At 33.9% G+C, this 25,520-nt stretch overlaps 1 protein-coding gene across 1 annotated transcript in view; it reads left to right on the forward strand.

Annotated features, from left to right (window-relative positions):
* Positions 1-23,755, forward strand: part of LOC110093169 (protein MICRORCHIDIA 2) — a 78,703-nt gene extending 54,948 nt beyond the window's left edge. The window contains exons 13-19 of the mRNA XM_020817975.2: positions 2,164-2,215; positions 2,284-2,395; positions 12,066-12,277; positions 19,277-19,350; positions 21,878-21,963; positions 23,232-23,274; positions 23,369-23,755. Of these exons, the coding sequence (XP_020673634.1) occupies positions 2,164-2,215; positions 2,284-2,395; positions 12,066-12,277; positions 19,277-19,350; positions 21,878-21,963; positions 23,232-23,274; positions 23,369-23,479 (690 nt within the window). The 3' untranslated portion in view covers positions 23,480-23,755. The remainder of the gene's footprint in view (positions 1-2,163; positions 2,216-2,283; positions 2,396-12,065; positions 12,278-19,276; positions 19,351-21,877; positions 21,964-23,231; positions 23,275-23,368) is intronic.
* Positions 23,756-25,520: the final 1,765 nt, after the last annotated feature.

The following is a 25,520-nucleotide window of genomic DNA, read 5'->3' on the forward strand; positions in this document are numbered from 1 at the left end:
GGTCCCTCAAAAGAGAAGGATATCTTCACCAAACCAAAAGAATAACAATCACAATTAATGAGATGAAGAGCAAATAACTTTTGTTTTAAGTTTCCAAGGAAAGCAAGAAAAAATTTGTCCCACTTCTGAGAAGGACAGATCTCCCACAAAAGCTCTAGAGAAAACAATAAGATACTTAAGAATAAGCCTCCAAAAGCATAAAAAAACCCTAAACCCTAATGGCTCCCTAATATCATTTCCCAAAACCCACTCCATGCCACCCTTCCTCACTATTCCCCCCCCCCCCCCCCCTTTGTGAAGCCGTCCGAATTCCAATGGGGTGGGCCCAAAGGCCACCGAAACTTTCCATGGCTCCCAGGCGGGTCTCGCCCGCCCTTCCTTGTCCGCCCGTAACCCTCATGGGTCCGGGTGGATGGGACTGGGTGAACCGCCATCAGAACATACTCATTAATCCATATTAACATGATTGAATGAAAATGAGGAAGCATTAATTTAGGAGAAAAATAGAAGAAGGTTGTTTCTGCTGCTTATGTACCTTCAAAAAATCAATGGTAAATGTTTTTTACAAAGGGGTGTGTAATTTTTCATGAAATTATTATTTCACTAAGCACATGAAGAGAATGGTGAAGTAAAGGTACTGTGGAAGGAAATTGTTGAAGGTATGGTCTATAGAGAAAATTCAGAGATTGTTGCTGTGGAGGAAATCCAGGACATATTGGCATGCAAAGCTTTAACAGCAAACAATTAGAATGATTGAATATTTAAGTAAAATTTATTATATCATATTTATGATTTCTGTTTTTCTTAATTCATCAATCATGGGCGAAAAACTGTTTTTTATTTTTATTTTTTTTGTGAGGTTATTTTCTTATTTTCTTCTTAGAAGAGTTTATATTCTTTGAAACAAAGGGAAAGAAATAATTCCAAGCAACTTTTTTCTTGACATTAATAAAGGAAAAAAAATATCATGCAGTTTAAATTCTTGTGTGGAAACCAAAATGTTTGTTTTTTCGTCTTTCAGTGAAGCACCCTTAGCCTTTGATCTGGAGTAATGATTCCCTTATGCATATTTTGTTTGTAATGGGGTCATTTGCGCTGTGTAGTAGTTTCAAATGACTCATTTGTGCACATGCAAAATTAAAGTATAAGATCACCCTTGATTTACCCTAGTGTGGGCATCCAATATTGTAAAATTAACAGGCACGTATGATTCTTTTTTCAATGGATTGCGGAGCATGAGACTGAATAGACGGGAAATGGATGACCATTAACAAACCATGGAACAGGAGATGGTGAATGAACATTACTGAATTTGTTCTCTCTTCTACAACATTTGCTGTTTAAAACATTTTGTTTACTTTCAGTTCATCAAAATTTCTATGCAGTAACACATTGACATGCTTTCTAGGAATCTTATGATAAGTCAAATACTATTTTGCCGGTTAATAAAAGCTTGATGGGTTGTAGTTGATGACTCAGCTGCTTGGTAAACTCGAAGCAGGAGCTATGCTCAATTCTCAGACTATTAGTTTGTTTACAAAAAAATATTAGCATAAGGTATGTTGGTTGAATTATGACATATTTTTATTTCTAGATGAATCGTGGGCCATTAAGCAGGTTTTGCAGTACATTATTTTGGTCAAACTGCAGAGGGAGCCCTAGGTTGTTGGCAAGAATTTAAAAAATCCAATTTCTCAAGGAAAGTAGTTGCTTGTATGATTGTATTAAGTTGAAAAATGTGTTAACTTACGCAGATGAAAATGAGATTTTTGAAATTACTCTGGTCTATTTTATCGTAAAAGGCACAACAAATTCAAAATGATATTTCCCAGGTTAGTGACATTCTTCCTATGTTTGAGGTTATTCCAAGCAAGGCATTTTTTCTTCAGTGGAGGTTGTATCACTATGTCATTCTGTTTTTTATTGCATTTGAAACATTTGTTTTATCAACTTATTATTCAAATGAAGATTTGTTAGAATTCTTGCTTATGGTAGATGAGTTAGAAGTGAGAACATTACCAGTATATCTTGATTGGACTCCTTGTTCTCTAGGATTGTGATTAAAAAAATTTTGATGTTATTTTTATTGCAAGTCTCAGTGCTTGAGATTTAATTTTATGTTTCAAATAATTCTGTTCTAAAATTTTGTAATGGATTCTTCAGCCTTTTTGGAAAGTGCTTCAAGAAGGTTCTAGTCGTGGGAGATGTGTTGTTGGTATGCATTTTGTAAATTTTGTTTCCCAAAGTTAGAAGCTATGAAATTAACGTGTTGCTAATCTACAGGAATCATTGAAGCAAATTTTATTGAGCCGGCTCATGACAAACAGGATTTTGAAAGAACACCCTTGTTTATTAGATTGGAGACAAAACTTAGACAAGTGATACTTGAATATTGGTATGTGCATTTTTAAACTGCCACATTTTATTTGTTCATGCAATCTTTCATAATTTTGTGCCATGCTTCCAAGTTTCGCCTTTTTTATTATTTTCTTTGCTTTATGGAAATATTAAGTGTTTTTGCAGATGCACTTTAAATAACTGATTTAATGTTTGAAGAAACCTCCTTTTTAAATCCATGGCTTAAGGCCATACAACAATCCTCTTTTTTTTTATTTGGTCACCCTAAGCTAGAATTAGGAAGCAGAAGGCTTATTGAAGTGGAAGGAATTATTTGTGGGGAAAAGAGGTAGGGCTTCTACAGAGGAATTGAGGGGATTAGGTTGTCCCTAATCCACCCGAGAGGTGAGAGAGGATTTGGTTGCCTTTTGCTCATGGGAATCGTGGCCTTTAGGGTTTTGAATGACCTTGAGATGTGTGCTCTAGGGAGATAGAGGAAAATTATTCAATTGCTTCAAGCTTAGTGCTTACATCTTATTAGTCTCATATTTATCGAAATGTAGGAGCCAAATTCATATCTTTCCCCGAATTCCAACTAAATGCGCTATTTTTGAACTTCTTATCCTAGTTCTTCTAAATTCTTTCAAATTAAGGATAACCATAGTTAATCTTAAGGGAATATTTCCTTGGATCTCTCCTTAAAGGTTGATTGACCATGTCGAAATAAGTGAAGCAAATTATGGAAAAAATATTGGATAGTTTCTTTCATTCCTTTATTTAAATCTCTCCCATCCTAATTTGAATGCCACTTATAATTTTTAAACTGTAATTTTGGAATATATTTCAATTTTATTTGTAAATTTAACCTTCCACTGTTAAACTTTCAAAAATTTTATCTATTTTATTGTTTAACTTGAGAGCATTATGGATAACCTTCACTCATACATCATTATGCAGGCTTGCATTGACATGTGCACTTGTCCAATACACACTTAACATGTGTTGGATACACTATTTACATCTCTTATTAAAAATATAAAAAATATTAATGGACAAGCTTATCCCACATATGTGTTCTGAATAATAAGTTTTAATTTAAAATTTATATTATATAAATACATTAAGCCATCTGTTCTCTTTTATTTGAAAAAAATATTGTTTAAATAATTTAATAGCTATTTAATACGAATTTTTTTTCTTATCCCACTAAATTTACCTATGATTTTTTTATAATGTTTATTTTTTATTTTTTTATTTTTATAATATAGAATATTTTCTGGACTTCAAGCTAATAATATGTAATTTCATATGTCTATTTCTTTTTTAATTAAATGTAAAGTATTTTATAAACTTAAATGTATTTTTTATTTTACAAGCAATTGAAATAAATTTATTGTATACTTATTTAATTTGTTTAATTACTAGAAAAGTTTTTTATTTTTAATCTATAATATTATAATATCGTGTACATTGCATGTCTGTATCTTGTATTTTTAGTAATATGCTTGGCTTGCGTCCATTTCATCTCGTGCATGTGTCCTTATGGTTTCTATTGGTGCATCATAGTCTGGTCATTTCTAGCTTATCTCTCATAATCCGTAGCACAAATGTTTTTGAATGCATATGTGTTTGACTTCCTCTTTGTTGTTCTTCATGCAATCTTTACTTTTCCCTTTTGAACTTTTTTCAGTTAGCATAGAAAAGCTTTGGTTAATATGTAAATCGTGTCTGTACATGTTAATGTAAGCTTGATTATCTGTAGCCACGGCAGATTTATATTGCTGTTGCGGTAAGCTTGTTTTGGTTGTTGAAACCTTCAGTATTTTTATTGTATATTGCTATAGGTTTGTGCTGATTTTAGTTTGGGATCATTATACCAATTTTAAACATTGATTTGAGTCAATTCTTTATTGGCCATGTCATATTAATTGTAGCCTTTTTAATATACGATTTTAAATGAATATGCATCAACTGCACATAGATAAAGTCATTAAAAATATTATTATTTTAACTTCTTGTTTATTACAATTTATTATAATTTTTATTAAAAGAAATAATATCTTTTAGATGCCAAGCATTATTTAAATATAAGACAAATTTTTGGTGTTTATGATTATTCATAGAGATATTTATAAAATTAAAAAATATTTTATTAAAAATCTATATCATTATCTCTATTTAGAATTATTATAGGAACATCAAAGAAGTTGTATCTATGCCACTATAACCTTTGAGGAAGAAGTTCGTTTGTTCATAATGCTTCTGAAAAAAAAAATTATGCATAAAAATATATTCTTTAAGTTAATAAACATTGTGAACATTGTCATTGTAATGATAATAATGAGGCTTTTAACAAAATTATAAATTTATACTCCAATATAACAAAAACAACATGCCTTTATCTCACTACGTGGGATTGGTTATATGAATAATTTTTCTTTATTATGTCTTATTAAGAGTCAAATTCTGAATTAAATCTAATAAAAAAAGTCATTTTTAGTATTTCTTATTAAGTCTTTTTTAAGGTCTACATTTATTTTTCTAATATTGGCCTGAACCAATACATCTATTCTCCTAATAGGATCATCAAAAGGATGAAGTTTTATGTTACTAAACCATCTATGAATCCCTCTAATCTTATCTACCATTGGAGCTACACCAACCTTTTCACATATATGCATGTTTGGCATTCTCTCTCTTAAGTGTAAAGCTACTCATCTCCCAAGCATCCTCATCTTTGCAACACTTAATTTTATGCCTCTCATGATTGTTCGACAAGTTATATGCTAGTTGTTGACTACCTAACGCAACTCCTCATATTTTTTCATCCATTGCTTGGGTCCCGAAAAATAAATTTATGCTGCAATCTTTGATTAAATAACTCTCTTAGAGGGCTAAAAAATGAGATGAAATTTAGAAGTTAAAAGTTTTAACATGCATATTACATTGGCAAGTGGTTGCTCAACTTCATAATGCGAGACAAGTAACCCTGATTGTTAATGAATGTTTAATTAAACTTTTGGACCTGGTTGCTAAATGTTATTTTCTTGATGAATATTGGGTAGTGATGTCTAGGCTTGTTGATGGACTTTTAGCCCAGTGGCGTGAAGTTAATTTGTATGTAATTGAAGATTTAGATGTCACATATCATATGATAGTCCAAATCGAGCTTTTCAAATGGCATTCTACTGCGAGAAGTGTTATTGGAAGATAAAACTCTAGTAGATCTGGTCAAGTCTTTGTATGTTCATGATCTATCGCTCAGCTTGTAGGTAACCCCACTTAATCCCATGTTAATGTTCTGACTTCTAGGAATACTCCACTTAACAAGGGAAAACCCCAACTTGATAGACCATTTATTCTAATTGCCACCAAGGAGGGCATACATATGGCTTTCCTTTGTCTTAAGAAAAATCTATTAATTGAGAAAGAAATGGAAGAGCATGTGAGCTTGAAGGAAATAATTAGAGCATGCTTAGGATTATCATCCCTTACCCTATAATCAAGAAGATATTTATGATCAATCTTTAATGGTGATAAGATTTTTCTATTATGCTCTGGTCACTTAGGAGATTGGAAATAAACAACCATTTTTACTTATGCCACCTGTTAAGATAAAATATACAATTGTGCAATCAATGGTGGAAACACTCTGAATGTAATTTTGAAATCTGGTTTGTCCAACCCATTGATGGCCTTATCTTAAGTCATTAGAAGTTGTATGGGATTATAAGATGGAGGGGAGTCTAGTTTCAGACTAAATTTATAATGTTCCTGAAACAAATAATGATTAACATCTGATAAACAACAACCATCATTTAATTTAGCTTCAACATCTTTGAAATGATCCCCTTAATTAATATTGCATATTTTAGTTTGGATTCTACATCAAAGATTGATATTTCAATTTTCAAATTATGAGAGTGAATTTAACTCAATTTTAGACTTATGAGACGTGCCAGCTATCATAATATTGTTGCAACAAAAAGTGGGAGATAACCCACTTATAAATTAAGGCGTAAATTGAGAGCTCATCTACAACCATCTGCTCAGACACATCTTCCTCTACACCTTTGTGCTCTAGCATAGGAACTGAACTTCGGGTAGATTGAGAAAGATTATTGATCAGCATCTCTTCAGACAATCTCTTAAGAATCTATGCCAGTGGTTTGCTATTCTTGATGGCTAAAAGTAGGTTCAATCTCTTTTTGAGACTTCATAGTCCACAGTTTATCACTCTTGCATCTTACATCAAGCTCGCCAATGCAATTGATCTAGGGGAGGATGGTGAGAAGGCCATGGTCTTTATGATGGCCAGTGAGGTTGAAGATGCATATCATAGGAACTACTGATAATCAAGCTCCTTCTCTTGCTTGTTGATGGAGAGAACGTCAGAGGAGATTTCTTGTTGGCAGATAGCATATAGCCTCTTAAATCAAGCATGATATCGGATATGATGGGTCGTAGTCAATGAACCAAATAAGATTTCTATATAATAATATCATAGCCATAAAATATGTAGCTCACTCTATCGTGCAAAACTCAATGGCTATTGGAAAAGAAGGATATGGTCTTTAAATCCCAATCTATGGAGAATAACGAATCCTCATTGTGTCCTAAACTAGTTGTTTGAATAAGACAAAATTTAATGGCTTGGATTTTTCTCTGTGAAATTTCATGAGGCTTAAATTATTTTCTTTGGTACCACTACTACTGATCTTCTTGATATGGATCATATTCCAATTTTTTAACTTTTTTTTAGCAATTGTTGTGATTGAAAACATTTTAGACTTGCATTTAAGGTCATATAAGCATTTTGGTAAACCATGTTCTATAGACCAATTAGTGTTTTAAATTGCCAAGTATTGCATATTGTAAACTCCGATAGAGCCAGTTCCTAGGTTTGTGGCTTGATTTTGTTTTTCATCTTTTTATCTTTGGCCAATCTTGTACATACCCCTTCTTTCGACAGCACATCGTGCGTTTGTAATTTACAAGATTTGAGCGTTAGAAAATTTTGAATCATTGAGCAATATATATATATATAGGCGTTTGTGATTCTAAAACTTATTGGCTGAGATATTCAAGATTGGCAAATTATGGAAACATGGTGTTGTAATGGATATGGCTGATTCCATTAATGTGTTGTGGTCACTATAGCATCAATGATGATTGTTGGCTGTAAACATGCTGTTGTTGGTCACCCACTAATTGAAGTGCCTTGATGCTAGGCTTCGGGAAGTGCAAATGACCTGGGCTTACATGGAACCTGATGCAATCAAAAATTTGGGAGAGGGACCCAAATTTTTTATCACAAATAAAAAACACTTCCTATTTAAAAGAAACTCACTAAAATACCCAAAAGGATACAAAATACGACAATTGAACCAAAACAACTTTATATTAGAAAATAAAATGACTTACAAACTTTTAAAATTATAACGACTTACAAACTTGACTCAATCACTTGACGACACCCTAAAGTTGCTTCACTTAAAGACGAAAGATACAAATGGAATGATCACCATGGAGAGAAGAAAGAGATTAGAAGCCAAGACGATGGTTGGAAAGAGCTCGCAAGATTTTCATAGAAGTAGAAGAAGAAATGGAACAAAGCTCTCAAGCTTTTTCCAATGAAGAACCTCTCAGGTTTTCTCTCCAAAAATCATAATCATCACTACTCTAAAACAGCCACAAAACTTCCTCTATATATAGGCATAAAAGAGGAATACAAACAGCCATTATAACCACTAATTAATTCAATTAAAAGGGGTAAATGAAAAGACAAAATTCAGTCCAGATTTCTGTATAGAAATCTGTCTAGAAATTTGTCCCAAAACAGCCCCAAAACCTCTTCAATTCCACACATAAATGGGGAATTGAAAAGACATTAGGTTTTTGTACATAAATTCCAAACGGCACAACAAACCACAAGGAAAAAGCCACGGTCCAGCAGCCAAGCACAGGAAACCAGGAGGCAAATCTCGGGTCCAACAGGTAAGTTCATTTCACGGTAAAAAGGGGGGCCATAGCAGTAAAGAAGGCAGCAAAACCAAAGGGTCAGCAGCAACCTGTGGGAGGAAAACCAGCAGGAAAACTGCAGCAGCCCAAGAGTCAAAAGGAAGATGAAAGAACAAGTTAAATTACATAAAAAGAGAAGAATAAGGGGGGAAGGAGAAAAGCCAAGATTAAAAATTAATGAGCTAATTTTTAGTTCAATAAATGAAATACAAATCAGCTCATAATGAGCTAATTTTCCACTTGACTTTAATGAGCTAGAGAAGTCAAAAATTAAATATTAGGATTTGATTTGACCCCCCCCTGCCTACATCAGAACCATACTATCATATTGTTGGTTGGTGGCCTTTTCGGTCACCCACTAATTGAAGTGCCTTATGCTAGACCACGGGAAGTGCAAATGACCTGGGCTTACATGGAACCATACTATCATATTGTTGGTTGGTGGCCTTTTTTTTCAAGAACTTCTTACAAATGCAGGGAAGTGCAAATGACCTGGGCTTTACTCTATGCATGTGTCAGTTTGTTTTGTATCTTTCCTACTAAGGGATTGTTTGGCTTGTTGAAAAAAGAATGCAGACTAAACTGGAATACAGTGTAAATGAAGTGCAATGTATTTGAAAATTTTTGACTTGTTTAGATGAATTTAAGAGAAATATAGGTGATTATTATTATTATTTTTTTGATTAGTTGAAGTAAAATAAATGCATTGTAAAGCTTAGAGATGATGATGGCTGACATCGGTGGAAGGTTGGTCGCCATCTTTTGGCGGAGATGGTGTGGTAGGGGATAGTGGTAGGCGGTGACAAATGACAAGAGTGAAGTTATCTTGTGATTTATTTTGGAATTCAGCCAAAAACGGCTTTGTTTTGAATTCATAAAAAATGAAATACGGAGTGAATTTGGAATTCATAAAAATTTTACTCTGCCTTCCTTTTTCTTCAAATTGTACGCCAAAATTTATAAAACCCTGCATTTGAAATATTTTACTTTTTTACACTACTTTTCATCAAACCAAACATCCCTTATAAAAGTTGGGATTTACGTAGAAGTGCTGCTGGAATGAATCTTGCAATATGGCTCATTAAAAAAAATAGTTTGGTTATAGTAACCTAGTAAATAAGATGTTGTAATAGCAAAGATGGATGAAGTAGAAAATATTAAGGCCTCATTTTGTTCGGCTTATTTTCTCTTTTTCAGGTTCAATAAGACAAACTGAGTTATTTTGAACTATTTGGAAGCATGGCTTTTCTATAATTCCTTTTCACGAATCTTGGTTTTTTATTGGTTATGAAAGTCATTTCATATCTGCTTATTCCATTACGAATCTCAGTTCATAAAGCAAATAGTTGAAATTACCCAGCACGTACGCATGTTGACCAAGCACATCTATGAGCTTTGTCTTCTCCGGCGGCTCGTCCAAAGAAATAACTTCGCAATTTCACAACTCCCTCCATCATTTGGGCTTCGACTTATTCCCAAACACCAGTTTACTTCACCAAGACAACTCTAGATTCCTCTCTGATTCGCACGCCAAGCCTGAACTCCACTCAACTCCTCCTGCCCAACCACTTCAGCCGATAATCCGCCGCTGATCGATTCATCCAACTTCGTCCCGACCCCAGCTCGTCCGAGCACCATCGACCTGTGCTCATCCCAGCCATCGACCCGACCTCCCAGCTGCTATACGATGTCACCACCATCACTCACTAGCCCAGATCCACCTCCAGGCTAAATCGCCTTCAGATTTCATATGCTTAAATCTTAACTTGCTTCAGTTATGAAGGCAACGTGGGAGGAAGATGTGGAGGTGGAGAAATGCCCTGGAGTTGGAGGTACATGGAAATTGGTGGATGGGGCATCGGGAGAAAAGCCCTGGAGTTGGAGGTACATGGAAATTGGTGGATGGGGCCATGGTTTAAAATTACGCAATAAGAGGCGCGCCTCAGCGCAATTTTAACATTTTAAGCCTCAAAGCCTACGCAATGAGAGCTGGCATTGAGGTGTATGCCTCAAGTTCACTGAGGCGCGCCTCTCCTCATTTTTTAGAGGCGTCCGTCTCTCAAAAAAAAAAAAACCTAAACTAAGTACATGCATTTTGCAGCTTGGTATCGCTAGGTACATACTCGGTATTGCTCGGTACCACTCGGTACAATAATGCTTGGTACCGCTAGGTACATGCTCGGTATTGCTAAGTACATGCTCGGTACCGCTAGGTACATGCTCGGCATCGCTCGGTATATGCTCGGTACCGCTCGGTATCTTTCCATACAAACAACTTACAAACTTTAAAAATAAGCAGAACTTCAAAATTACAGGTCGAACCACGCCAGGGGTAGCGCCCCCTTGGACCCCCAGTTACCCGGCTTTTTTTGTATTCACCATCTTTAATAATAGTTGTTAGTGGTAGTCTGCTTATTCATGAGTGTATGCTTTGTATAATTTTTTTTATTGTAGAATAAGTGAAACATTATGTTTAGGGGTTTGATATATTGCACTAATATATTCTTCTCATAAAGGATGGTCAGAAGTAAGGATAAAGCTATATCAGGTCATAGAAAAGATGCAGCATGGAAACATAGCGCTTAGGTGGATGTAAGAGGAAGTTATAAAACATATATCTATCTAAAATTATAATTATTGTGACAAAATTGTGAAGGGAAATTATTTCACATCATATATTGTGCCTTTTTATGTTTTATATTTTTTACTCATTAGTATATAAAATTTTTATCATTTTATGTTTACGCAATCTTTTGATTTTGAGGCTTACGTTTCAAAATGCATTTTGAGACTAAATTTTATCATTTTATGTTTACGCAATCTGATTAGCTACAGCAACGAACACGAATGAAAAATGCCTCAATACCCGATTACACAATTTTAAACATTTGATGGGGCATCGGGTTATGGCGATGTGATGTACAAGGGATTCGTGTTCGTTTCTGTAGCTAATCAGATTTCATGACTGATCTGTGGTGGTATGTTGTGCCACTTTTCTTATCATGTGAGGCTACATATCAGACATTTGATTGCTTGTTGCCTAGCTTGTCTATTAATTTAAATTTAAATTATAATACTTAAAATAACTATATATACATATTTATGTAAAAATTACTTTTAAAATAATAAAAAAATATTTTATATACTTAAATTTTAGAGATGGATAATTTAGTCTTTTATTCTTAAGTCGCTAAAGCTAAAAACCTAAACAAACAATTAATATATGCTTTCAGATTTTCATAAGCACTTAAAAAGAATGTTACTTAAACAATAACCTATTATTGAAACAGCCTTTTTAAAACTCCTTTTTGTCAACATTTATTTTTAAAACTACATTTTATATAAACAACAACCCAACCAAACGAGGCCTAAGAATACACAATGCAAGGAAGGATTAGGTTTATTTGTTGCAATGAATAACATTTGAAGAATCGGAAGGACCAACTTCAGCCTACTATTATTTTGCAAATCCAGGTGTATGCGAGTTCAATTTCATTATGATTTATGAAGATATGTAAGCATAGAAAGATCATTATGGAGCTTGTATAGAATCAGCTGTGAACTTTTATTATTGATGATCAAGCTATTTTTTTCTTTTATATTCTAGCTGAACTCAGGAATATTGTCAAGTTTATTAAATCTAGCCAATCCTGATCATGAACTTTTTATTTCTTTTTTTTTTTTTAACAAAAGTGCTTGTTTTGCAGGAAAGCTCATTGTCACTTGATCGGTTATCAACCAATTGCTCCAGAGATTGGTAATAAGCACAAAGAGGCTATCAGGCATTCTCGTGGACCTGGCAAAAACACACAGCAGAAGTCTAGTGGTCATGGCATTACACCTTTCCCTCACTCAAAGCATGAATATCAAGTTGAGACAAGCAATGGAGAACAAATAGTTGCCCTTCCTGCTCCTAATGGTACTATATTATTTGTGTGTGTATATAAATATATATGTATGCCCACACACACACACTCTCTCTCTCTAGGAATTAATGGAAAGTTAAAACAACAATAATCATTCAGATTGAACGAACATCTGAGTAGCTTGAGGGGTGATAGTCCTTCCTTACATAACAGGCTTGGCTCAATCAGCTAGAAAGTTGGCTCTTAATGGATCATTTCTTACTTGTGAATGGAAATAATTTTTCTGGATTTTGGATTGTGGCCAGCTCACTTGAACTTTGTCTCAACATCATGCCTTTCTTCAAGCTGTGTATGGGATTTTGTTGGTTTTGTTCTGGGTTTCAAGATTCTTTTTTTCTTCTTGCGAAATTTCAGCAACCTCTTCTTCAATCTTCTGAGCTCGTGATTTCTTCTTCCGCTACAACAACATATTTTTCAGTACTACTATTTGTTGAACCTTGTGAATTAGTTCATACTTGACTGAGCAATTTCTTTGGACCTTAAAAGTTTATGTTTTGTTAAAGTTTTTTATTTTGATTGTTTGGTTTATGATCCTTAGAAGGAGAAAGATACTAAAGAAGGAGAAAGATATATGTATAAGTTAGCCAAACAAAGAGATAGGAGTAGTAAGGATTTAGTTCAAGTGAAGTGTATTAAAGATGAAGATCAAAAAATACTTTTCTTAGAAGATGATATTCAACAAAGATGGATGAGATATTTTGCTAAACTTTTTAATGAAGATTGTGAAAATAAGATTGACTGTAGTGACCTTAGCACCCTAAATGAAAATAAAGATTTCTATTTTTATCGGCGTATTAGTAAAACTGAAGTTAGAGAGGCTTTAAAGAAAATGAAGGGTGGAAAAGCTGTTGGACCTGATGATATCCCAATAGAGGTGTGGAAATGCTTAGGAGATGAAGGAATTTCATGGCTTACTAAACTTTTTAATACTATTTTGAAGACTAAAAAGATGCCAGATGAGTGGAGAATGAGTATGTTAATTCCTATTTTTAAGAATAAAGGTGATGCACAAGATTGTGCGAATTATAGAGGTATTAAGTTAATGTGTCATACTTTAAAACTATGGGAGCGAGTTATGGAGCATAGGTTGCGGCGTGATACTAATGTTTCTCAAAATCAATTTGGATTCATGCCGGGTAGGTCGACTATGGAAGCCATACATCTAAAGGTTTTCGCTTGAGTAGATCTAAAACGGAATATATGGAGTGTAATTTTAGTAGTAATAGACCTACTGAAGGGATTGTGACTTTGGGCGATCAAGTCATTAATAAGAGTACACGTTTTAGATATCTTGGATCAATTGTTCAAAGTGATGGTGAAATAGATGGGGATATTATCAGCAGAATTCAAGTTGGATGGTTGAAGTGGAGGAATGCATCGGGCTTGTTATGTGATAGAAATGTACCCCTCAAACTTAAAGAAAAATTCTATAAGATGGTAGTGAGGCCTGCAATGCTTTATGGTGCCGAATGTTGGCCATTAAAAGAGAAGCATAATACTAAGTTAAGTGTGGCAGAGATGAGAATGCTCAGGTGGATGAGTGGCTTTACCCTTAGAGATAGGATACGAAATGAGCATATACGTGAAAAGGTTGGAGTAGCTCCAGTAGAAGATAAAATTAGAGAGAGTCGCCTTAGATGGTTTGGTCACATAAAACGACGGCCTTTCGATGATTCGGTTAGGACAGTAGAGGTATTAGATTTGACTTATGTGAAGAAAGGTAGGGGTAGACCTAAAAAGACTTGGTTAGAAAATATTAGGAATGACCTTTCTTTATTAGGTTTAAATGAGAATTTGACTTTTAATAGAACACAATGGAGAAAAAGGATTCATGTAGCCGACCCCACGTAGTGGGATAAAGGCTTGATGTTGTTGTTGTTGTTGTTGTTGGTTTATGATCCTTATAACTTCAATATTTCTTCTCCTTTTGATTTCATCGCTTTATTGAAAGTTCTACCTTTATGACTAGCTCTTACATATGCTTGGGGTGGTAATTACCCGAAGCTGTGAAAACAGAATTTGTGATACTAGTCAGATTTTTCTTTCCTCTTTCGTTGCTATTGAACACCATGTCGTTGTTTGCAATACAAGCTAAATAGGAAGAAGGGTTCATGAAAATCCAACAATACGTATATTAAATTTGATTGGAGAAGAAGCATTTTTATATTATTATTCATGAACAATAAAGATGTTTAAGATTGCACTAGTTTTTGAAGATTTAATTTGGTTTCATATTGGGGAGATCTACTAAAATAAATTTTGTGCTAAGAGAATTAAAGGAAAGTATAAATAGTAGACATTGGATCTTTATATAATTTTTATGGATCTTGATTTACATATGATTAGATATCACGAGAATTAATTTAGTACGGATTTAAGGAAGAAAGTTGTGTTAAAAATATGTCAAAGTTATCAAAGGTATATATGATGAAGCTTTGATTGACATTAGTATTAGTTGTTGATGTTGTATGAACTGAATATAGCAAAATGTGTGCAAGGGCTATACTGCATCGACACATGTGTGCAATGTTAACTAAGCAATGGTTGTCACATCATGGACAGTTGTGGGAAAAAAGCTAGTCCATGAAATTAGAATTAGGATAAAAACTTGAAATTTAGCTACTATTATCGGTAAATTAACGAAATTAATAAATACTATAATTCATAGTAAGATACACATTCTATGTATTCACGAAAGACTAAATGGGTTGGAGAAAAGGCTAAGGAGATTGTTAGTTTAGAATTTAAACTGTGGTATTCAGATAGGAGTCATACTAAGAATGATATAGGTTTAATTATTAATTGTTGACCCCTACGCATCAAATTACGCACAAAAAAGAGCAAAATTGGAGATCAAGTAACACGCGCGTCGACGTGATGCATCACTTCAACGGTCAAAAGACCTCCGATTACCAAACAGATTGTGTCATTGCAATCAGGATGTTGAGTTTACCTGAGTGAGGACCCCTCGCATTCAAAAATGGACGAAATCGGTCTAGAGGGACAACTAACACCCAAAATTGACGCGTGACGTCACCCAAATGACGTCCAATCGTAAAATGGATTTAGTCGTTGCGTTCAGAACATCGTCGACATCCAAAAATCGCTATCAATTAGTTCAATTGGAATCACCAGGCGAAACGGCATGAATCCTGAGGTGACAACGCTCAAATCGGAGAAATTGGCGCTCGACATTGCCCAAACGATGTCCGCTCACAAAACGGACTTCGCCGTCTCATTCGGAGCATCCATATATCCAAAATGAACAGTAATTTTGTTCAACAAAAATTGCGCAACGAAATCGACGCGCAAAACGAGACAAAACGCCCAAATTTTGAGAAATCATGTAGATCGAGGCCATTTTGGTTGTTTGATGCATTGTTGTTATCTTAAATTAATGGTAATACTAATAATAGTAAATTATTATTAACATTACCAACAAATGAAAGCTAAACAAAAATCTCAGATCACATTTAATCTCAAACAAACCTCAGGGGACTTGATTTGAACTCGAATGAACAAATACAGAAAACTCGATTTGGACTACATGGAACAGAATTCAAAATAACAAACAATGAACCGTTCTCAATTTCTCGAATGCACAATGAAATGAAAAATGCAATTATTTGAATAATGATTTAAAATATTTAAATGATATTTAAATGAACATCAATGAATGAGCAACAAGTATCAAAATAGTATTGTATGTAAACAATTATGACCAAGGCCCTCTGAACCTGGTGGTTTGCCTTCAAATAACTCCACTAAATTACGGTCATGGCCAGAGCCTGTATGCTCCCCAATGACTCTAAATCCTTGATATATGAATTAATAGGATTTAATTTATAGATCACGAAGCCCTATGTCTTGTAAGGTGGATTCAAATTTATCTCCTTAGATAAATATACATCCCAGGTCTATGAGGTACCCTTGGACGCAACCCATGGTTGTTGACAAGGATCCTCCTGTCAGGTTGGGTTGACTACCTCCTTTGACTAAGTAGACTAGTGATCATGATGGCTCGGGACGACGGAACCATGGGATCTTAATCAGGTCCGTCATCCATTCCCTCACCATCTGCTTTAAGTGCAGGGTGTTTTTAATTTTAAATATTAAATCTTCAAACACTTAAATCCATGCTGCTACTATATGCCAAATACACGTATCTCTATGTATTTGATTGGCGACTAACCTTAATCTAAAGTTCTCTCTCATTACCAAGAGGGGTAATTAACTATAGGGGCTTGTGCCTATAATAAACCAGAACTCATATCATAAAGTCCTCTCAAAATGAGGATGAAATCTCGGGGTAGTGTCTTATTCTCAACTCAATATGCCTTCGAAAAATTTACCTCAGAACTTAATTCGTTAAAACTCCCCTGAAAGAGGGGAGGCCGAGGTGTGAATTTTCAGAGCCCCCATTAATAAAAGTTTGAAAGATAATATTATAGAAATTAATAAAATTAGATATGCTAGTGTGTTCCCTTGAAGTGATATATTGTATGATTTGAATACAACGAAAAGTGCACAAGGGCTGATGTATCGACGTGCAGGTGCAGTGTTAACTAAATAAGGGTTCTCACATCAGGGATGAATGTGGACAAAGGTGCTAATAAATAAACTAGAATTATGATAGGAACTTGAAATCTGAGTACTTATAGGAAAATTAATAGAATTAATAGATATTATGACTCACAAGAGGATAAATATGCTATGTATTCAGAAAACTAAATAGGTTGGAGAAAGGCTAAGGAGATTGTTAGTTTAGGATTTAAAGTATGGTATTCAATTTCAAGTAGTAGTTGTACTAAAAATTGTATATGTGTGATTATTAATGCTATAGAAATTAATAGAATTGGTGATGCTAGGGTGTTCCTTGGAAGCAATGCGTGGTATAACTTGAATATAGATAAAAGTGTGCAAGGGTTGCTGCATCAGCGCACTAGTGTAGTGTTTACTAAGCAAAGGTTCTCACATCATGAACGGATCTGGGCAAACAAGTTAATCTATGAAACTAGAATTATGACAGGAACTTAAAATATAGGTACTCTTACTGGAAAACTAATAAGATTAATAAGTACCAATCAAACTTATGGGAAAATTTTATTAGATGTTGGTGAGACGAATGCTTTAGGGGCACAAAATATTGGCCATTAAAAGAGAAGCATAAAATTAATTATTGTAGAGATGAGGATGCTCATGTAGATGAGTGACTTTAAACTTAAAGACAAAATACAAAATGAGTAATTAAGTATATACGTGAAAAGATTGGAGTAGCTCCAGTGACAGATAAGATTAGAGCAAGTCACCTTAGATGGTTTGGTCACATAAAATGCTGGCCTTCCCTTAACTCTTTTAAGAGAGTAGATGCATTAGTTCCATTTTATGTTAAGAAAGTTTAAGGTTGGCCTAAAATGACTTGGTTAGAAAGTATTACAATTAAACATTTTTATTAGATTTAAATGAGAATTTGGATCTTAATAGGACACAATAGAAAAAAAGGATTCATATGTTCGACCCCATATAGCGGGATAAAGGCTTGTTATTCCCATATAGCGGGATAAAGTCTTGTTATTGTTGTTGAACATATAAAATGAAAGGTAGAAAATGCATCTATTAGGTGATCTAAGGTAGTATGAATGGAAGTTGATTGAGATGATTTGTGAAGAATATGTTTAGCATTATAGATATTGAATAGAAATTGTGAATTTATAATGAGAAACTCAAATAGTTGGGATAAGTTTAATGACGATGATGATGAATTAGTAACACTTAGTATTTAAGAGCATAATGCCAGTAAACATGGAAGCAATTGTTTTCTTACTATAGCATCATTGGCAATTGACATGATACTGTCTTGGAAGTTGGGGTTTTTGTTATGTTAACGGTTGTGGGATTACCTAGGCCTTAATTCTTTGAGTTAAGTCCTACTTAGTTTTAATCAATAATGGGTTGAAACTTTAGGCCAGGCCTACAAATTATTTTTATCAATTCTTCTTATCTGATATAGTGTGAAATCATTAAACAAAGCCGTAAAACCAGTCATTCATAATAGGCATGTGAATGAATGATTAGTATTGTGGGCTACAGAATCTTAAATCTTATGCTGAAGCTTATGGAAGTTTGCCCCCTCAGTGCATTAATCCTCTCAACTGCAGGGTGTGGGTAGGGTTAATGTACATAGCTTTATCCAATGTAGGGGTGTCAATTTCGGGTCACGGGTCGGGTTCGGGTCGAACCCGAAGCTGACCCGGCACTATTCGGGTCAACCCGAACCCGACCCGTTTTTAAAAACGGGTCGGTTTCCTTGACCCGAACCCGACCCGCTTCGGGTCTGGGTCAACCCGACCCGACCCGAATGACCCGTTTTTAACCAAAAAATTGCTAATTTTCGGGTCAAAAACGGGTCAATCTCCTCTTTTCAGGTCAAAATCGGGTCAAAGTCGGGTCAATCTCGGGTTGGCGGGTCAAAATCGGGTTTTCGGGTCACTTTCGGGTCAATTTCGGGTCAAAGGGTTAACCCGAACCCGACCCGATTTTTGAAACGGGTCGAAATGTTGAACCCGAACCCGACCCGTTTCGGGTTCGGGTTGACCCTAACCCGAAATTTTCGGGTCGGGTTCTGGTCGGGTTTTCGTGTCGTGTCAAATATTGACACCCCTAATCCAATGCATGGGCTATGATATATTAGGGCACGTTTGGCATGCTTGCTGAAACATCCATGTAGTTAAATCTAGTTTCTTTTTTCAAGTTTTGTTATTAAGTTTGAACTCTTTGCTGATGGACTGCTTATTTTATATTTGAGATATTATATGTTGTTCTAGACGGAATATCAAGCAAGTTTTGTTTCTAAATATTACAGGTGTGAGTACTTTTTTATTCTGTTTTGTATTGTTGGCTACTGAGCAATGATAGCAAAGTACTACTCTCAATATATCTTTCTGAAGTTTATTATGATACTGATTGGTGTACCTCCCTTTGGAGTTGAAAAGGTTCTCCAGCAGCATCTTTTGTTCAAGATCCTACTCGTGGTTCTATAATGGAGGATGTGTCCGATTTTGGACAGGTAATGCCCTTCTTAGCACTTTTTTTTTGTTTCTTTTGAGTTTATATGTGAATGAAACTTTGTCCCTTTTTAGCACTTGGAAAGAATTATGATAGAAAGTGGATGCAATTTTCTCAAAATCAGCGAATGACAATAAGAAATTTTGAAGAAAAACACAACTATTTTTATTACAAGATATATGAAAGAAAATAGCAAGATACAATTGGATCTTCAATTGAAGAGGAAGATTCGGCTCTCCCAAATTCCTAGCCACCTGCTAGAGCCCAAATAACCTAAGAATAAACTAAATTCAGCAAACTCCCAAAAATAATTTGAAATTACCCTATTGTTAGCCTTAAATAGGCTCCCATAATTCCCTCCCAAATCAGCCCACTTTCCCTAATTAAGTCCCTTTCATATTTGAATTCAAATTAGATTTATTTCCCTAATTAATTCCCTCACACTTATAATTAGAACTTTCCTAAAAAATTCCCCTTAATTCCTCCTAATTTTTCCTAAATAATTTCCTCTTAGATTTTGAATTCAAATTAGATCTCTGGCTTAAATATTCCCTCCCAATTGTAATTTAAACATTCCTAAATAATTCCCCTTTGATTAAAAACCTTCATAAACAGTTCCCTCTTGATTAATAAACTTCTTGATTCCTTCCCAATCAAATCAGCTTATCCATCAAATTATTTGTTATATTCTTTTATATTCTTTCCTGTAATCATTAATAGTGGAGTTTCACAAAAGATTATTTTCTTTCTTTTTCAAATTGGTAATAGTGTCAAATTTATGTTTGTTGGGTTCAACAATTTCTTTTGATGGTCTCGCTTTTATTGATCTAATGCAGAGCTCTGTGCATTAGAAAATACAAAACATTCATAAAGCTAATCTTAATAGACTTGAAAGTTTAATTTTGATCTGATTATTAAGGTATCCCTTCTTCTTTTTTTTTAATGTGAATGAACGATATTATTGCATTTTGTTTGTTGTCAGCAATTTTTCAGTAATTTAATTTATGATAAACTTTCAATTTTATGAATAGTTTTAATACTAATATGCATGCATATATAATTTAAACTACCAGGCTGACCATTTTCTTATTTTGGTGTAACCTGTCATCCAATTTAGAAGTGTTGACCTACTATTGTAGTAATAGTTTTTAATCTGATATGTATAGTTCTTCAAAAAAGAAAAGAAAAAATGTTTAAATCAATCGCTATTACTACTAAGACGTTTGTTTCTTCAATATTCAGTAGGGGAAGTTACGAAATGCGTAGACATTATAACATTTAGCCAAATAGCTCTATATAGGAAGGTACAATAGATAAACCCATTGTTGTGCATAATTGTTGTTAGTATTCTATTCCTATGCATATTCTACATTTTTTTATGGATATATTTGTGTTTATGGATCGTGCTATTGGGAAGATGCTCCTGCATGTGTGACTGATAATATCTTTGGAAACAATGCTTTGGACCTTCTTTTTGTCCTATTGAATAAAATTGAAAGAATTTTCTGTCTCCCAAAATCTGAAAAAAAAAAAGGTTTTTCAGGTGGTAGTTTGATTCTGATGGTATCATAGTGTAAGTAAATACATCTTTAATGCGTGATTTTTAAACTATCATCATTTTTTTCTGAGATTATGGAACTCTTTACATGATTCATGGCTAAACATTTTTCAGTAGTCATGGTCTATACTCATGACACATGAGAGGGTGCATGTTGCTTTCGTTTGCCTTGCAGAAACCTGTTGTTTGCTCTGCATAAAGAAAGAATAATGATTTTAGTTAGCCTCAACCCAACTATCTCTGGTCATATTTAGGAATCCTCCTCCATTCATATCTATTTAGCACTAAATTTGGTGTTATTCTATTTTGTATATCTTTTTGTACATCTTATCATGTTACCCTCAATCCATTTCGCATTAATTCTATGTGCCCACATTATTTGTAAAACTTCCAGACTTTTTCGTACATATACAAACAATCAAAGTCTATTTTCTGCTGCTTTACAGACTAAAATGATTTGATCATGTAAAATGAATAAAGGGTGAAAAATGCATCAATAGGCTGGCAGTTTTTTGAATTAATTTATAATATTTATGAAAGAAAAAAAAAAAGATTAAAGCAACACTAGTTGTGTAAGACAGTTGATATTTCATAAATTATCAGCAAGAATGGACTCATAAGAGGATTCATAAGGTTCACTCACATGGTTGGGACGAAGCTAATGTTGATTTTTTTTTTATCTTTAACTATTTGTTCAACTTACCGCTTGTTTCCATTCTGAAGAAAAACAAATATATGGTGACTAAAAAAAAATATTTGTAACCACCCATTGTGATTAGTATAAATATTTTTTGGTTGCAAGTGCAAGAAAAAGTGAGATGAATCTAAAAAAATGCACTCTTTTTAACCAATTTTATGCAAATGATGCTAATTTGTTAAATTGCATTCTAATGCAAAGATTAATATTTTTGATGAAATTTTCTTATTTTTGCATGATTTTGAACATTTTAATATTTTGTATTCTTCTCAGGATCATGAAGAAATCAGCTGTATAGATGTTGAAGATTCAAATTTGGATGAAAAAATGGTTGAAGAAAATTTGCAACTCTTCAATAGGTAGCTACCGGACCATACACGAAGTAAATTTATTTTTTTCTTCATCCTTGTCATTGAAAATATCTCATACAATCACCATACCTCAACTCTTATATTATTACCATATTTATAATGATTGGCTACATAGGTTTAAACTTGATGTTGATGTATTGTTGCTCCCTTAAATCTCTCATTGAGGTGTTGATCTGTGTTAGCCATGATACTAGTTGAATGCTAATAATGGCTGGATCTTGTAGGGTTTGGATGGTGGGATGATTCTGTGATATTATATGGATGTTGATGGCTTAAAGTAGATTTGTTCGGATCAGCCAAATTAGGGTTTCTAAGTTGGCCGCTTGAGGGTGGGGGACGAGGAAACTACAATAAAATACAGTGGTAAATGAAGGATCTCACCAAAATATCATCAAATAGAAAGAGCCACGATGCCACTTCTAAAGCTCAAGGATGATTGAAGCTCTAACCAAAGAAATTCAAAGGAGAGAACAAGCCACTAAATTCTTCAATAACACTTTAAGCAAGCAACAATTCAATATTATTTTTTCAATGATATTTATGGTTATATAAAACTTGTATGTATAGTGTATTACAAAGAACAACCTAAGCTAAATTAGAGTACCTAATCAATACGTAGCCCATAACATAATATTTGATTTCTAATCAATGATGTGGTCAGCCATGGATTATATCGAATGAGAAAGGTATACATAAAATAAGCACATGGTGCATTATAAATTTCTAATAGAGGGTTTGACCAATACTCATTTAGAAAGCAATTTGTCACTTGATTTAACACATTTAGAGCATCATTGAATGGAGAGGCCATATCGATCTATCATAACTTCATACTCACCAAACATTTTATGATCATCTGGAGTTGAATTTTTTTGGAACTTGTATGGATTGGTATTTTCCCGAACACTAAAATCAAGTGAAATCATCTTGATATTCCAGTTGCTGCTCCCGAATGGAAGCATAAAAATGTTACTTGTCTGCTCTTTCCAACATATCAGTCCTGTTATGTTATTACCAATGTGCCAATGCATTTACGGTTTTGAATTTAGTCTTGCCAACTATCTTTTAAAATTACATGCACTAATTAATAAACTTTGTAAAGATAAAGAAAGAGGTATTAAGAGATTCAGAAATTTTATATCAGTTTTGCCCAATTATTATATTTAAGTGCGTTCGAGTTTGGGTTGATGGTGGAATTAAAGCCACTCGACAACTCCTCTATTCGTCATACAAACTAACCTCATTCTATTTGGCAGGTGTGAGCAGCTCCAGCTCAGGCAGGCTGAGCTGAAACAAACGGTATTTCATTATTTTTTTACTGTTTAGTAACTTTTGTGTTAGTTTGTATCGGTTGAAATACTCTGAAGATTATAAAATTTTGCTTCTTTTGAAGGTTGGCGAGCTCGAACGAGAACTCGAAAGGGCCAAACGACGGTGTACTCGACTTTCTTCTGAGCTTGAGGAACGGAGAAAGCAGCAAAACCCCATGATGAGTATTCACTAGTACCTTTTTCGTTATATGTATTACTGTTAAATTATTGTAGCTCAGAAGTGTGTTTCATTTCTCTGAATATTAGTATATGATCTAACAGTTATATAGATCATACAAGATAAGATTAACCCTCTTGATCATCTTCAATAATCTACTCAATATATTTTTTCTTTTTATTTCAAAATTTCTGTTGCAGCTTAAGATGTTTAACTGTTTTTGTATTTTAGAAACTTTGTTCTCCACCACAAAGTCGATGAAGCTAATGCAGGACCTCTTAAGTTTCCACCATGCAACATATAAAGTCTGCCACTAGTGTCTATTAAGAAAATTAATACATCTTTACAAATCGTTTAGGACTTCATATTCTTTCTCATATCATGCACGTTGTATTATTTTCTATATAACTATGGACATAATATGATTTATAATGGGGGGATATCTTGTTATAAGGACGAACACGAAATGAAAGTTTCACTGCTCTTTATATTTTGTGATCACAAATCACAAAAATAGGAGGGCTAACATTTGAACTAACTCATTTACAATAACTGTATGATCTTCTAGCTTATCTTCGATGTAATTATCATCAAAATTATGCATTTCCTCTTCAAAGCTGGGCAATTTGTGTTTGTGCTATTTGCTTCTTTCTGTAGAAGCATATAATGTGTTTTAAGTTGGGGATTATTTGATTGCCTGAAAAAAGAATGTAATATATAGAGAATGCAATGTAAAAAGAATATTTTGGAGTTCTTTGGATGAGTGTAAAAGGAACGCATTATTTTACTTCTTTTTTTTTAAGTGAATGCAATGTAAAGTTGGAGGGCAGCGGTCGGCCGTGGTGGGCGGTGGTAACGGTAATGGTGGTGCCACAGTGTGAGATGGTGGTTCTGGCGAGGGTGGTAGAAGAAGTGGTTGAGGTTGGCTGCGTTGGCTGTTGGCGTTGGTCAAGCAAGTGCGCGAGTGGTGTAAATCATTCTAGGCCAAAATGGATGAGAAGGTTGTATCTCAAAACTGAACTAGAAAGGAGTACAGTGTATTTATTTTATTTAATCTTGAATTTGTCACCACAAAAATGAAAAAGTATTGTATTTAAAATATTGCATTTGAAATATGTTGGACTTACTTTTTTATTCATCCAAGCAGCCCCTTAACTATGAAAAATTATTACATCCGGTAAAAATACCGAGCAATATCGAGCATACCGAGTGTATCGAGCGCGCTGTACCGAACACTTTAATGACGTGACGTTTTGTTATTGGTTTTTGGATGCATTCGGTAACCTGACGGAATAATTACTCTTTAACTATAGACTTAGATATTTCAGGATTAAAACTAGCCATTTTCTTAGTAGATCTTCGTGAACCGGTAATCCTGTATGTGGCTTTTCTTTTCTTCTCTTCAATGTCTTCTTATAGTTTCAAGCTTTTTGAACATATTATGAATCGCTTCAAAAGTCTATTAGAATCGAACATAACGAATCTTCATTATTCAAATCATTGTTTGTTTTTGAAATATAATTTTTTAATATTACCAATACATATGACCAATAATACTATATTGTTCACAAAAATCCCAAAGAATAATATCAATCAATATGTGTATTTATATTATAATCTTATATTATATAATTTATCATATATTTGATATATCTTTCTTTAACTTTTATGTATTAAGGTTTAGTACGTAAGCTCCTTTTCAAATTTTCACTATAACAGTAATAAGCTCTGACACTCGGTTGCTGCAACCATCTGAAAGTTAATGGCATTGGCTGAGCTCATTGCTAATGCATTAAGGTTTCGTTTGGGACGGATTTCTCACTGATTTGTAAAGCATCATTTTAGTATAAAATATAAAAATTTTTAACTAAAAAGTTATTTTAAGCAGCATTAATAAAATCGTCTCAAATGAAGTCTAGGCTTAGTTTGGCTCGTAAAGCATCATTCTAGTATAAAAATTATTTTTTATTAAAAAATTACTTAAAAGAAATAGAAAGAAAGCAATCCTAAACCAATTCTAAATCAGATTCCCTTTGCAGTATGGGAAAGCAAGAGGC

This window comes from Dendrobium catenatum, unplaced genomic scaffold, assembly GCF_001605985.2.
Source record: "Dendrobium catenatum unplaced genomic scaffold, ASM160598v2 fragScaff_scaffold_963, whole genome shotgun sequence".
Classification (NCBI taxonomy): Eukaryota; Viridiplantae; Streptophyta; class Magnoliopsida; order Asparagales; family Orchidaceae; genus Dendrobium; species Dendrobium catenatum.